This window comes from Vidua macroura, chromosome 11, assembly GCF_024509145.1.
Source record: "Vidua macroura isolate BioBank_ID:100142 chromosome 11, ASM2450914v1, whole genome shotgun sequence".
Lineage (NCBI taxonomy): Eukaryota > Metazoa > Chordata > Aves > Passeriformes > Viduidae > Vidua > Vidua macroura.
Window position 1 is genome coordinate 8,606,889 of NC_071581.1, and position 14,706 is coordinate 8,621,594.

At 44.4% G+C, this 14,706-nt stretch overlaps 2 protein-coding genes across 5 annotated transcripts in view; one reads left to right on the top strand and one right to left on the bottom strand.

The window, feature by feature from the left end:
• Positions 1-621: 621 nt before the first annotated feature.
• On the bottom strand, positions 622-12,180 carry CCNE1 (cyclin E1). 3 transcript variants are annotated; one of them, XM_053987796.1, is made up of 11 exons: positions 12,086-12,180; positions 11,676-11,766; positions 11,400-11,468; positions 5,008-5,150; positions 4,797-4,932; positions 3,844-3,990; positions 3,051-3,146; positions 2,554-2,688; positions 2,360-2,471; positions 2,124-2,281; positions 622-1,264 (listed from the first exon to the last, which is right to left on the bottom strand). In XM_053987796.1, exons 2-11 carry the CDS (start codon positions 11,709-11,711, stop codon positions 1,142-1,144), a joined length of 1,155 nt encoding a protein of 384 aa, XP_053843771.1. In that variant the 5' UTR covers positions 11,712-11,766; positions 12,086-12,180; the 3' UTR covers positions 622-1,141. The 3 variants fall into 3 exon arrangements, with proteins under 3 accessions (XP_053843771.1, XP_053843769.1, XP_053843770.1); XM_053987794.1 differs by lacking the exon at positions 12,086-12,180 and adding an exon at positions 11,876-11,985; XM_053987795.1 differs by lacking the exon at positions 12,086-12,180 and having other exon boundaries at positions 11,676-11,862.
• Positions 12,181-12,553: 373 nt separating this feature from the next.
• Positions 12,554-14,706, top strand: part of LOC128812785 (uncharacterized protein F13E9.13, mitochondrial-like) — a 29,936-nt gene continuing 27,783 nt past the window's right edge. The window contains exons 1-2 of one of the 2 annotated variants that reach the window (XM_053987414.1): positions 12,554-12,735; positions 13,883-13,965. In XM_053987414.1, the coding sequence (XP_053843389.1) occupies positions 12,663-12,735; positions 13,883-13,965 (156 nt within the window). In that variant the 5' untranslated portion in view covers positions 12,554-12,662. Of the gene's footprint in view, positions 12,736-13,731; positions 13,966-14,706 lie in introns of those variants that run through there. The other variant, XM_053987413.1, reaches the window with a different exon arrangement.

Below are 14,706 nucleotides of genomic sequence, written 5' to 3' on the forward strand. Positions count from 1 at the left end.
CTCACAAAAGTTTTCAGTGTTATTGAACAGTCCTTCAAAGCAAGCACCAAAAAAACATGCAAAAAACAAAGAACCATTTATTTCTGTGTTCCCCCTCTTCTCCAGAACCATGAGTTTTCTGAAATGTCCCACTAGGACCTCTGTGATTCTCAGACATTGCAAAGGTCAAAGACTTTCCTGTAACAAGGCACATACCTCCCCAGAATTAAACTCTGCACACATGATTGTTTGTCAAATACTGTGCCAAACCCCTAATGTTTAAATTATTTTTTAGGAAGAGGTAGACTTTTCCTACTGATTACCTCAGGGTAACAATCCAGACAACCCGATTCAAGAATTTCCCAGTAAGAATCATTACAGAATGTTAAGGAAGCATTCCTCGTGTACTTGTCATGTCTATTATCCCTTCCCCAGCCTCCTGTATCTGGCTAGAGGAAATCCAAGTAGCCCAACATGACAATTTTACCTTAGTATCCAAATAGAAAGTTTCTATGGATAAGTCAATTAGTGGTACATAAATAAAGCAACACTTACTACACCATTCATCCCCGACTCCCACACTTATTAATGGTCACAGTCTGAAAAAGTCTTAACTGATCATAGTTAAAAGAAATATAGAAATATACATAAAACCAGCTGTCTTAGACAGCATTTTTATTAAAAATGAATACACAGAGACATAGCAGCTTTTACAATAAAGAGTTTTTTAAAAGGCATCAAGTCATAAGCCAACCATTCAAAAAAGAGGCTTTGAAATGTCTTCCTCAGCACTTTTTGCCCATTTGTCAACAAGGGACTGAAATCTGCAGATTACCCAAAGGACAAACAGGCACAGTAACTAATCTAAACTTCAAGCCCTTTTTCTGAACAGTTGATCAAGCATCACCCTCCGTAGCAGCATCTGGAGCACACTTCAGTGTTCTTTCAAGTGGCTGGTGTACTTGATCCATTTCTTTAAAATATTTTAACATTCAATAAAACTATTTCAAATAGAAAAACTTCTGTCACATGAAAGTAAGGTTTCCTTTTCAGATTCCGTGAAAGCTTATGAACTTCACTGGCAGCATTTCTGTAATGAAGCAGGAGCTAAAACCAGCAGAACAGGCACTTCAGCAAAATTGTCTGTCAACAGTTCCTGAAGTCATATTGATTGCAGTCCAGAAGACAGTTTCTTGCTACTTTGTGGTGGTGTAAGGACACCAGTGGGGAAAGGTGAAGTCCTATTTTGTTCAGCCAATATGGCTTGTTTTGCTTGAGCTCTGTCCTGAAAGCACACGAAAAAGAGAAAAAAAAAATCTTTACTTTGGCATATCTAGGGAACAGATCAATAGAATTCAGTGTTTTATAATCTGATAGATTGTTAATTTGGAAAAGCATATGCATATCCATATCTAACCCCCCAAACAGTAACTGATAAATCACATAGTACACAGCAGTTACTTGTAGTACAACTCAAAGAGGTCAGTGTTAGTTTTTAGAATCTGATGATTAGCATTAGGCATTCATAACATACAAGCACTCCTGTACTTTCCTGAAAGCAAAATTTCCTGAAAGAAACAATTGAGCAGGAAGAACTTCTACCTAGAATTTAATAACCTAAAGCAAAAAACTAACCCCAATGGCTTAAACCACAATTTGTTGAATGAAATTTTCATCCTCCGCAAGTTTCTCACACTAAAAACCACTGCTTGTCAATGACCACTGTCACATAAGTCACCCTAGATCAGTCTCAAGTGATCAATCTTTACTTTTCTCTGGATCAGACAAGACTATATTAGTGGTATTTCCTAGAGAGAAAGGTCTAACACATGGTACTTGAAGTATCCCAAAGGGTAGAGAAATTCTTCTGATTTCTCAGGTAATTATATGCTTTTGGTATGAGAGGCTGAAGGCTCATCTTTTTAAATCATCTTTTTAAACTAAATACTGAACAAGACAGTCCCAAGAAAAGTCTTTGTCTCAAGAATTTTGGATCAGGACTACAACTGTATGCCTTTTATCATCTAAATACACTCAGTCTCAACCTGTTCATGCTTCTCTTACGTTGACTGTATGTCCTAACCAAAGAAACAAGACTTCAGAGATTTCAGACAGGCTTTTGTTTTCATTCTGCGCATACATACCAGCAAATCAAAGCTGTTTATGTGCATCTGTATATTGTGCAAATCTTCAGGAGCTATCCCGCTAAAGTGTTTGAGTTTGGAGCTTCCTACTTCCCTTAGAGCCATGGCAAACGGGACCATCCATTTCACACAGTCCTCTATCTCACAGAATTCATAACCTGCAACACAAGACACATGCTTATCTGCCTGAATGAAGACATATTTGTCAACACATTTAAGTCTATAAATGCCAATACCTGAAACTTTCTGCATCAACTCAGATGAAGAGAAGTGATACAAAGCAGAAGCTGCAAGTATTCCATAGGTATATTCCAAGCAGCCAATATCCAGCACACAGAGATCCAAGAGCTAAAAGACAACAGATGTTTAGTAAGCCTGACAGGAAAACACTTTTCCAGGTGAAAGAGCATTTAAAGGAAATCAGTCTTACCTCTGTTATTTGTACAAATATCTGCTGTGGATATTGTGGCAGCATTACCTCATAAAGATCATTTAAATATGCAACTTGCAGGTAAATGTTTAGCCACGATACAACTGTCAGTGGATTTAAGTTCCAATTAAGAGCCTGAAAAAACAGACATATACAAGACTTCAGTGCCAATTAAAGTTAAGTTCCTAACTTAAACCATGCAAGATGGTTAAACAATCACAAGCTCTAATCCCAGTTGGTTAAGGCATCTTTAGAAAATGCAAATCAAAGACTCTCCTGTAGCTCTTCCTGCTGATACAGTCAGGGAACAAATAATTTTGTTAATACACACATACTGGTGGATGCTTTAGATCACTTGTTACCTAAAGAAAACACTGCTTTCCAATTAGTAAGAGAAATTGTGCCTCTTAGCAGCACCTAAGATTAACTGAGAAACTCTGCTTTTAGTCTGATTGTGCTATACATTTTTAAAAACTAATTCCACTTCTAAATATTACCTTCATAATGATCAATTCCATACTGATGATTTCATCTTCTGTACAGGCTCCATCTGTAACATAGGCAAACTGGTGCAACTTTGGTGGATAAATTTCCTGCAAGATAGGAGATCAAGTATTTAATTTGTGGAACAGGCTGCAACTAGTTTCATGTGTTCCTTATCCCCCCATTCTAAATCCTGTGCTCTCTGCCTTTAATAGACACAGATTTCTTGTTCATCATGGCCTTCAACTCTCACTTTGGATGCATCAGCACAAACCTACATTGTTTTACGACAGCACCACTGTGATTGTATCATAACTGACATCAAGATTTTTTTAAGCATCCTAAAGAAAAGGCCTTTTATCTCTTGCTTAAGAGCAGACTGAACAGCAGCACTCTTAAATGACTAAGAACTTTAAAAGCACTGTGTATTTTAGTAGTTCAAATTTATTGCTCCAGTCAATAATAGCTCAGACTATCATGCAGTAGGTACTCTATTGCAATAAAATTGCAACAAATGGTCTCTGTATACAGCAGCCAGCCAAAAATTCGTTTACCAACTACAACTAAAACTTTAGATTTATTCCAACACTGAATTCTCGAATGAGAAAACTAGCTAACATCACAGTATAATTTTACCCACTTCTAAAAAACAGGAATGTTGGAAAAAAAAAATCTTTGTTCTGTCTCCCATTTGAAAAAAATGATAGCAAGTAATGCCATAAAGCTTTCCACAATGTGTCCAGCATCCAATAAGTGTGCTGTGTGTCCATTCACATTTTTATGGTAAGTAAAGCAGGAGACACTTACCTCAAGCTTTGCTGCTATGAATAGAGAAGTGACACCAATAAGCTGCAATAGTGTTTTTACAACATCCTGTTGTGTTGCCATAAAGCGATCAAAGAAATCTTGTGCTAAATAAAAAGTTTCTCTATGAAGTTTATAGGCTTCACAAACCTGGAGAGACAACAGAGATTACAAAGGTCAAGAACAGTGTTAAAAAGTCAAAACTAGATGTTACATATGTATTAAAAAAAAAGCATGAGATAGACAGAAAATTTATATTTGCTTTCTACTTCACTGCTATTGTGAAGTAACATTTTAACTAACTGCAAGAGTTAAACAGTTTCCTTTGACACAAGATGACTGCCATTACAGTAACTTCTAAGAGAAAAAACAGATCACAGTGAAAACCCTTCTAGGAAATGCAAGCACATGTTCCAACAATGTCAGAACATCAGGTCCTCATTTTTTGCAAAGATCCATCATTCCAACACCTCAAAAGAGAAAATTCTCACAAGCTGTTTAAAACTAAGAACAGGGATTATACCACCAAATCATCCAAATAGTGAAACAGACTCAGACAAAAGAGGAGGTGTAGCACATTCTGCATGACAAAAACAGATAAAAAGGCTGGAAGATGGATCTGATCTCTGAGCTTGCCACCTTCCTTCTTACAGTGACTTTTGTAATTATTTGTTCAGCCTTTGTCTGCAGTGTGACCTTAAAAGCTTACCCTGTGTTAGGGACAAATTGATTATTGCCCACTATCAATCTAAATGAGTAACAGAAAGTATTGACAGTCTGCAAATCATCAGCTCAGTACATCATATAGTCTTTAAGTTTGGTGTCATTCATTGACAAAATTTAAGATGAAGACAAGTATCTGGAGTTAAACATGCTCCTGAAGTGCACTCATGACAGTTATTAGTGCACTTCAACAAAAGCACACTTGAAACACTCACAAGCACAGAAAAGCTTACCTCCATAAGCCAGTCTAGAAGGATGGTTCTCATTTTAGGCTGCAGCTGGGGGTGCCTTTGCAAGTAGAATTTATCCCTCACATAGGTCTCTTCTTTGTTTATCATGTTTTTCCATACATCATCCTTGTTTGCCCAGCTAAAAGAGATCAATGTTTAGTCTTGGATGATGAGACAAGAGGAAGGCAGAGCAGCAGCAGCCCAGCACACTCACCCTAGAGCTGGCAGTGGGGTAGCTCTGGTGGGAACAACGCTCAGATGGACAAAGCGCGAGTAATCGACACAAACGGGATCGTCATCTTTATCCGGAGTGGGGATCAGCATGTGGGCATGCTCGTGAATGTTATTCCAGGACTTCTGGCAAATCAAACAGGAGAATTTACGCTGTGCTTTTTAAAGTAACTGTTTTAGTTGTAGATAGATAATACTCATAACTTCTGTCACAATTTCTTGCCAATGTCTTATCTCTTTGAACTGCACAGAATCACAGAATGGTAGAGGCTGGAAGGCACCTCTAGGTCTTTTCATCAAGCTCCCTGCTCACACAGGACCACCAAGAGCCAGTTGCCCAGGACCATGTCCAGAAGGCTTTAGAATATCTGCAAGGATGGAGACTCCAGAACCATTTTGGACAACTTGTGCCATGCTTGGCTGCCCTCACAGTAGAAAGCGTTCCATGATACTCAGGGAACCTCTTCTGCTTCGGTTTGTGTTCATCTCCTTTTGTCCCATCTCACAAAGAAGAGCTTAGCTCCATCTTCTTCACATCTTCCCTTCAAATAGTTATAAACAATTGACACAAATCGCCACAGACCTTTTCTCCAGGCTAAACAGCTCCAGCTTCCTCAGCCTTTCCTTATCAGCAAGATGCTCTGGTTCCTGAATTACCTTAATGGACCTTTCTGGACTCTTTCTTGTATGCTCAAGTCTCTTTTTTCACTGGGGAACCCACAGCTGGACATAACACTACAGATGTGGCCTCACCTGAGCTGAGCAGAGGGGATGTTGCTTATAAGCACATTAGAGAAAGTTTGGAACTAAAGCTGAAGAACATTCACCCTGCTCTTTTGAAGGCCCACAACTGTTTCATGGAAGGATACCCATGTCAGAACCTCCTACTCTCATGCTGTGTTTTATTTTTACCAAAAATATACTTGCCCTCAGGTACAGAACAAGCAGATGGAACTCAAAGACCCAAATATGAGGTCAGGATTTCTGGTAAGGAATATGTAGATAATATGCCTGAAGCCATGCTTTCATGCAAAGCATCTCAGATGGTGAACACAGCAAAACAGTTTGTAGGATTTTGTACTCATTCATTTAGCAGAGTTAAGATAAAAACTCAAAGCACATGTGACCCAATTTTCAGAATACAGCCAAGTACATGTTAAACAATTGCTACTAAACTGCCAAGCTGATAATTTTATATGCCAAATTCTGCCCTAGTCTGCAAACATCAGGTATTCAAAACTTCACCTGGCATTTGGACCAGAACTTTAATCTAGTTTACTCTTCTACCATCTAACTCTTAAACAGGATCTTGGGCACTTCACACAGTGCCCCAGGAAAACACTACTTTATTTGCAGTAGAATACAAAGCCAGCACCATGTCACCATGTCTAAGCAAATTAAAATTTGGCATTTCTGTTTAATACTGAAGTCAGCCATCTTCTTGCAAATTGATCAGTTCTGCACCACTAAAAGGACAGAACTCCCCAACAGATTTCTAATGTGTTAAAAAAATAAATTAAAAACAAGTTCAGAAGAATCATTAGGCACATCAAGTAAAATACTATGTGAAACTTTGCCTCTTGCAAAAAAGCTTTCACAGCTGATTTTTGCTATCTTTCTTACATATGACATCACTTTCCAGCAAAATGGCTCCTTCTTCCTGCACCAGTTTCACAAACAGAAACCACTGACTTGATGAAACAAAAACCACATTTCACAGTTCTCTCACAGCTAAGACTACTTTGCACTTTGAGTTACTGACTCAAAGATCAGTCTCTTTTTTCTTCTTGGGAGTTCTACATGCAAATACAGCATAGCTACATACCCAGCCATGCCAAGATTTAATTTGGGTGGGGAGGAGGCAAAACAAGGGAATAGTATCCTTATCTTAAAAATTACAGACTCATTACAAACTGAAAGTTTGAATGAAAATGTCGCATCAGCGTTGCTTAAAATTAACTTTTGTCCTCCCTCAAAACTAGACTTTAGTCACACTTTGTTCTCCAAACTGCACAGCAAGCCCAGCTGCCAACAGCCTTTGGAGAAGTGCTGTCTTATCAGTAAATCAGCAAACAGAAAAGCAGTAGATTATACAGTATCTATTTAAAGGTGCCTACTACACCAGGAGCTTCTGAAGGACAGGAGACTTGCTCACAAAGCTCTCAGACACATTGCATGCAACAATACTAAACCTATTTCATCACCCTCAATTTTCTATAAGGAAATAGAAATCAAAGTTCAAGAGCCTCTCAGGTGTTTTGAAGAGAAGGGAAAACAAAGTTTCTGCCAACATAATGTCACTTAACAAGACACTGGGATAAAGATGTGAGCAACACTACAAGTACACAGCTCAGCTAGAGACAAGAATGGAAATAATGTCCAGGGCCTCAAAAGAAAGCAGCCTATGGGGAAGGAGACAGGAATTAATTAGCGTGGGTGAGGAAGCACCATAACTCTGGCACAGATTTTGGTTGAGAGAATGAACATATCAATCAGGCTCTTGAATCCTTAAAACAGATTTAGCAAGACACTCAACTGAAAGTAAGAAACACTATTAAGAAATTGCATTACCTCACACTGCAATTGTAAGGAAATAGGAGCCACCACTGAAAAAGGAACAGTTTAAGGTGGGGAGGGTATGAGGAAACCATGAAGAACTTCCTTTGGGCTTGCACAGAGCCAATCCAAAAGTGGAGACCTGTCAGAAAGCATCAGATACTACCCAGAATCTGTGCAGCCTAACAGAGGAAACACTACAGTCCTGAGCTTACTTCTGAGACAAAGAGGAGCCGAAGCAGCACACAAGCAAAAACATCAGTGGGGAGAATGGTCTCTTCAAATCTATGTGGAGCCCAGCAAGAAAGCTTGGTGACACCCACAGTAATGGTCCAGGTACAGGAGCAACTAATCAGATGCTGATCTCAATCTCAGACCCAAGAGCAAGAGACAGACTGGAGGAAAAAAGCACCTGAGAAGGCTCATTAGGAGGAGAGGTACCAAGAGGGAAGAAGGTGGGTGATAAGCCCATTAGAGCATCCAAGTCCAGACAGTTCCAAACAGAGAAAACCCAGGAGTTCAGAAGTGTGAGTCTTTTTAAAGCTCAAATATTAGCAGGCCTCAGTTTCCTGCAGCATGTCACCATACACTGATACATCAAATATTCATAGAAAACAATCTTTTTGAACAACCTTTAGGATACAGATCAGACACAAAACAGCAGGTTGACCACTGGGATTATTTGGTTAAAGGCCAGGCAGAGCCTTCAGTGAAGAAGAAACACCTAAAAATACAAACTGCTGAATCACCTGTGTATCTCAGCGTGAGCTAGGAGCCACCAGAATGAGCTTCTACTGACAAACAAGGAGTGCAGCAGGAGGAAAAGAATGACACAGAACCAGAGGTTTTTCAGCATGGCAGGGGAACAGGCCTGTTTGTCACCCTAAAAGGAGGGCCTTATACCATACACAATGGTATCACTTCCAAGTCCACAGCCTTAGTTTGCCCATCAGAAATAGCAAGACCTATAATTCTAGCCATTTTTCACTCATAGGATGCATGACTTTGAAGTAACTTTTCTTTGCATCAGAAGGAAATTCCAGATTTAGCAAACAAGTCAGAAAAGAGCAACTCACACTATTAAGTTGGTCCAATCCTATTGGGATAGCATAGGAGCTTCTACTCCTTTAAAGTAAGAGTCTAAATGTCCTGATCCAGATTAGAGCCAAGTCTGTTCTCAACATGTATACAGTTTAAACTCCTTTTTTGTGGGCTTTGTTTTGTTTGGTTTTTTAATTGAATCTTCAAAAGTTAATCTAGATTAGTAAAAGAAACTTTTTTGATGCTATTTTTTAAAACACTTAGGTGGAACACTCTGACAATGCTAAAATCAGATTCTGAAAAACATCTAGTGAGGAACTGATCAAAACTCCTTCCTGAGAGTTTACTCCACCTTCACATGTGAAAACATTAGCTAGTTTCATCTAAAGAAACTAACTTATAGATTCAATTCTTCACTTTATATGGAGGTGACCATGCAACTTGTATCACAATTACACAGATTATTCTAATCTAGTTAGATGAATTTTGTTTTACATGGAGCCTCAGAAGTATATTCATCCCCACAAACAGCCAGAATTAGTATGAGAATTGCTAGCAGAATTACAGCAGTGCCAGTTCTCCAAAATCAAACACTGAATTTATGCAATATTCTGCTGTCACAGACCTGATGATATAGCCACCCTTTCATCACATAAAGGGTAACGGCATCCTAATTAAGAACTGAGGCCTTATGTTCCACAGAAGCAAACTAATGAATTGACTATGAAGATGTCATAAAGTGGGATGTGACTCTGATATTTTGCCTTGTGGATAAGCTAGTGTCAGTAAACAATTTATTTAATGTAGAAGTCATGTGGCATAGGCTGCAGTGGATTTATAGCTGCTTGCATTTTAGAACTGTCGTGTCTCCACAGAGTAACTGTCGCCCTGGCTATCATTCCAGCCTGCTATACTGCTGCTGGAACCGTAAACATATTCTCATTAGTGGTCCATGGCAATTTATATCAGAGAATAGCTTGTGTCACACCATAGACTGAAGAGCTGCTGCTGTGCAGCCAAATGTTAGCTTTTTTAACCAGATCTGGAACAATCTGGCTACTTTGTCACAACAAAAATACCTGATCTATGTAGCGAAAGATATATAGGCATGATACTGTTTATTGTTTATAGAATGAAAGGGTCAAATTCCACCAGCATCCTATAATTACCTTGAGAAATTCCCAAGTAAAGATTTTTGATGCCTACTGCCTATATTATCTAAGTTTTAGTTTACCTACCCATACTGAAGTAACACTGAATGGCTACCAGGCCAAGAGCACAAACAAGGAGACAAAATTGGAAGCCTTTATCTGCTTTGAAAGTTGAAGGTCAACATATGCAAACGATACTTCAAGTTCCCTTCCACTGTCTTTTCGGAAGACAGTAAAATTGGGGCCCCATTGAGATTTTCTAACAAATACCTTGTTATTATGCAATAAACATGCACAAGAAGGCCTTGCTCAGTTTAAACAGAATGAATCTTCTGGTGAAGGAGAAAGTTGCAGTGAAGGACAGGCAGCTCTTCCTTGTCAGAAGTGAGAAATTAGTTTAATATACTGTGCAAAAGAAAGACAGAAGGGAAGGAGAGATCCCCTCATTAAATGCTCACCATTTGAGCCCTGCTTAATATGTTGACTGATAACTAGTGTACGCAGTTGCAACAAGCAGAGGCCATTCCAAACAATGATGCCCATCTGTTATGGTAGCACTTCAGTCTGAGACCTTCCAGCTGCCACTTCGGGTTAGATGTGCCACATTATGCACAGCCTCGCCTACCAAATGAGGACAGGCTGCACACCCTGACCGTGACTTCTGCAACCTCAGCATCACCCTGCGTGTGCAGTGACAGGCTGAAGTGACAGGGACTGAGCACGTGTTCAGGGGAAAAAGGGGAATGAACCTATTCCAGGACACAGGCTACTCAAGGTACAGAAGCATCATGCTTTCAACATCACACAGCATCCTACAGAGCTCCCAAAAGCACCTGCTTTTCAAGAATATGGAAAGCACACAAATGGAACTAGAGGACAACAGTAAAACTAGTTTTGACTTTTTAAGTTGGCTCATTCTACGTGCCTTGATGAGAAAGTTGGCAATGGTCACTATCAACCTCCACTGCAGGACTGATTTTCACAGGTAGAGTGACTTTATAGAAATATTCCTTTGCTCTGCAGAGAAAGAAAGACTGTTTTACTATACCACAAGCATCTAGTATACACTTCCAAGTTCTAACCAGGAACTCCTTACTTAGCCTGTCTAATAATTACCCTTGTCAATGGGAATAGAGCTGATCTAGGAGAAAAGGGGACACTTTCCTCTTTCCCAGATGACTGAGAAGTAGAGACACGGCTGCAAAGAGAACCACCTCAAGAGATGATCCTGTCTGCTTGCTTGAGGAGCACATGTACAAGGTACATAAGCACATGACTGTACTTTTGCACCTCTCTGGAGACGTAAATGCAGAGTAGGTCTAAATGCTTGACAGGTGCACTTTGCAACCCCAGGACAGCTGAATTCACTTCAGCATTAACATAATGCTTCAGACCAACACAGGCCTTATATCTTATAAAGGTTTCAAAACCGTATTGAAACATGAACTGTATTGTTCTGCACACTCCATCATCAACCAGGGCCAACAGTCCCCCTTGCCCACTGCTATGCAGCATGTGGCTGAAGCAGACCTGCTTCACCACGTTGCCATAAATAATGAGGTTCTGCAAAGGTAAGCGCAGGGTTAAGCAAGATGACAATATTTACATATAAAGTCAATTCAATTACCTGTTTTTCACACGGCTTTTTTCTAGTCATCTCCATTTTGGCAATTTCTTCATCAGGATCCTGTAAGAACTACAAAAAGCGACACATGATTTCCGGAGCACAAACCGCGGCACAAGCAGCTGTTGGCAGCTGTGACACGCGCCGGGTCCCCCAGGAGCACAGCCCCGCAGGCCCACCCGGCCCCCGGCATGAGGCCCGCACCCCCAACAAAAGGCGGCGAGGGCGCGGGGGCCCGGCCCGGCGGCGGGGCGGGCACCGGGCCGGGCCCGCACTCACCGTGGCCATATCAGCTTTCCTCTTGCGGGCTCGCATGGCGTACTCCGCACCCGCGTCCCCCTTGGCAGGACCCTTGTCGTCCGCGCAGTCACTGCGGAGAGAGGGGAAGCTGAGCGAGCGCCGGCCGCGGGAGCCTCCCGGGGTGCCCGGCGGGCGCTCGGCCTGCAGGGCCCCGCGCAGGGCGGGCCCGGCGCACTCACCTCTCCCGGCGCACGGCACCCGCCTCGGCCGGCGGGGCGAGCCGAACGCCGCGCGGAACGGGGCCGAAGCGGGCCCGAGCCGCACGCACCCCCTACAAAGGCCGGCAGAGGCGCGCAACGGGCGGCCGGACCGGCCCCACCGGCTCCCCCCCCCCCCCCGCCCCGCGGCCGCCCACCGCCCCCTGCCCGCCCGCGCGGCCGCTCACTCACCGCCGCGCCCTTGCCGCCCGGGAGCGGGTGGTCGGCGGGTGCCGGGCCGGTGGGGCAGGGCGGGACGCGGGCGCGTTCCGCCGGGTGCCTGCTGCCTCACGGCGCGGCCGCTCCCGTCCGTGCGCGCGGCGCGGGCCGCGCCCGGCGGGACATTTAAACGCGCGGCGGCGGCGCGGGGCCGCCTCCCGACCGCGCACGTGGCCCCGCGCGCGGGCCGGGGCGGGGCCGGCGGGGCGCGGGAGAGGCGCGGAGTCCCGCGCGCGGCAGGGGGCGGGGTCGGGGGCGGGGCCTGCGGATCCCGCGCGGAGCAGGGGCGGGGCCGGGGCGGGGCCCCGACGCGGAAGCGGCGGGAGCGGCCGTGGCACGTGGGACCGCGCCGGGCCGGGCCGAGCCCAGCCGAGCCGAGCCGAGCCGAGCCGAGCCGAGCCGAGCCGAGGGGCTGATCATCCTGTCCCGGACTCGGTCCCGGCCCTGGCTCCCAGCCCGGTCCCTGTCCGGTCCGCGGCGGGAGGCGGGGCCGCCACCACGGCTTGCCCGGCCCGGCTCCGCTGCCGCCCTCCTTCCCTCCCCGCGGGCCATGCAGCGGCCCGGGCTGTTCGGGCGGCTCAGGGCGGCGGTCGTCGGGATGGTGCACGTGGGAGCGCTGCCAGGTAAGCGGCGGGCGAGCGGCACGGCCGGCGGGGCCCGGACTAGGACCGGGACCAGGACCGGGTCTGGGTCGCCGGCGTCACCCCTTTTCCCGGCTGCGGTCCCCCTGGAAGGCTGTCCCTTCACCGCTACCACGGGCCCCGCATGAAGCGCCGTGAGTTTGGGCGCTCCCCGTTTCAGAGGTAAAATAGGCGGGAAATAGTTCCACACAGGGACCAGGGCTGAGAAAACAGCGTTTGGGCTCGGTGAGCTCTGTGCTTCGAGAAGCAAGGCTTAGGGAATTGCACAGATGGGCGTTGGGATAGGATGGGGGGTGGACAGAGCTCTCATGCCCTCAGAGGCAGTGGGAAGCTCAGACAACAGGCAGGATCTGTTCCAGCCTGGCCTCCTCGTCCACCTTTCCAGGGGCTCAGGCTGGGCAGAGCTGGTCAGGACAGCCCACCTTGCCCTCGACAGGCTGATGCCCAGAGCTCAGGGTGCCCAGGTTTTCCCAAAAGCAGCCCCCAGGCGGTACGGCCAGCTCACCCTGTGCTGGGAAATCAGGGCAGCAACAGAGCTGACGCAGGGCTCAGCTCAGTCCCCATTGCACACTCCCACTGCCTGACCTTAGGAGCCCAAATATCAGAAGAGACTTTGGTCTTAAGGCAAATTCATTGAACTCCAGTAAAATCTGTATGTGTGTGTTTCTGCCATGAAGATCAGAGACAGTCAACCTTGCAGATTAAGGACAGCTTTAACTGGTTTTTAACTCACTGATGCTTAGCATAGGTGTTCTGTGCTGATATAGAGGTCAGTTAGTTAACTTGCCTATGGGTTGTATTGTCTGGAGCATCACTAATGCAGGATAAATTACAAGGATGTGAATAGCAAGCTAAGAGCAGACCTAGTGCAACAGGGGATTATAGCAGACATTCCTCAAGTTTGTGAATTAGATTTAGGAGCTGAATGGGTACAGCAGCTCTGCCAAGTTCAGGTAAGGAAAGAGATGTCACTAAGGCATGTCACAAGGAGATAGGGCAGCCTTTGAACAAACTTGCCCTGTATCTCCCTGTTTCAGTGTGCAATCCCCATGGATGACCTACCCAAAGCTGTTACTGTCCATGGGTTTGGTTTGTGCATGCCCTGGGGTAAGCAGCATTATTCTTGCAGGGACACCAAGAAGTTCTCTGCCATTGACCCAGATCATTGATCAAGCTTGTCAGGAGGCAGAAGTTTACAAGGATGCTGGAGTTGTAAGTTTTGGTTTCTTTCTTCCCATGATGGCCATTGCACAAAACCACTTCTGCACAGCCAGAATTTTAAATTGAGCCTATAGCTCAAGATGCATCAAAAGCATCTTGAAGCTCATAGATTAGAGATGCTTAAATCCATGTTGTTTATTCAGCATAGAAAGTAGGCCTCTGGATTTCAAAAAAACCCTAAGATAAGTATCACTTGCACCCAAAACAATTGAAAAAGCTTAGATTCAAATTGTACAGTTCAATTTTTTTTTTTTTTGAGTTGGATGAATCAAGTCAATTTAAGGAGTTAAAAAAAGTGGCCAGAAATATGGGCTGTTGCTGGCATTCAAGGTCTCTGGCTGTAGAATGCTTCATCAATCTAGTCTGACAAGCAACTGTATTTTTAGCTCTGTCCAAGCCTCTGGTTTCCTGAGGTCGTGGAGGTATGCCATGTGCACAGCTGATACACTGCGTGCATACCTCAGGAACCTGGAGGGTGCAGGATCACCCCACAGCTGTGTTTGTAACAAAACAGCACAGAGAATTCAGGATCTAAAGAAAAAAAAAAAAAGGCTAAGGCCCTTTTCTGCCCTGTCTAAGCCTCTCTCCAGGCCCCTGGCAGCAAACATGCCTGCTTTGCACATCCAGAAGAGCAGGCCCAAAAGGCCATTCTCAGCCAGAGGCAAGAAGAGACTGCTGTCAGAATTGCTGTTGGACCTAAAGTGGTGTAGTAATCTTCATAGGTCAGTAGAT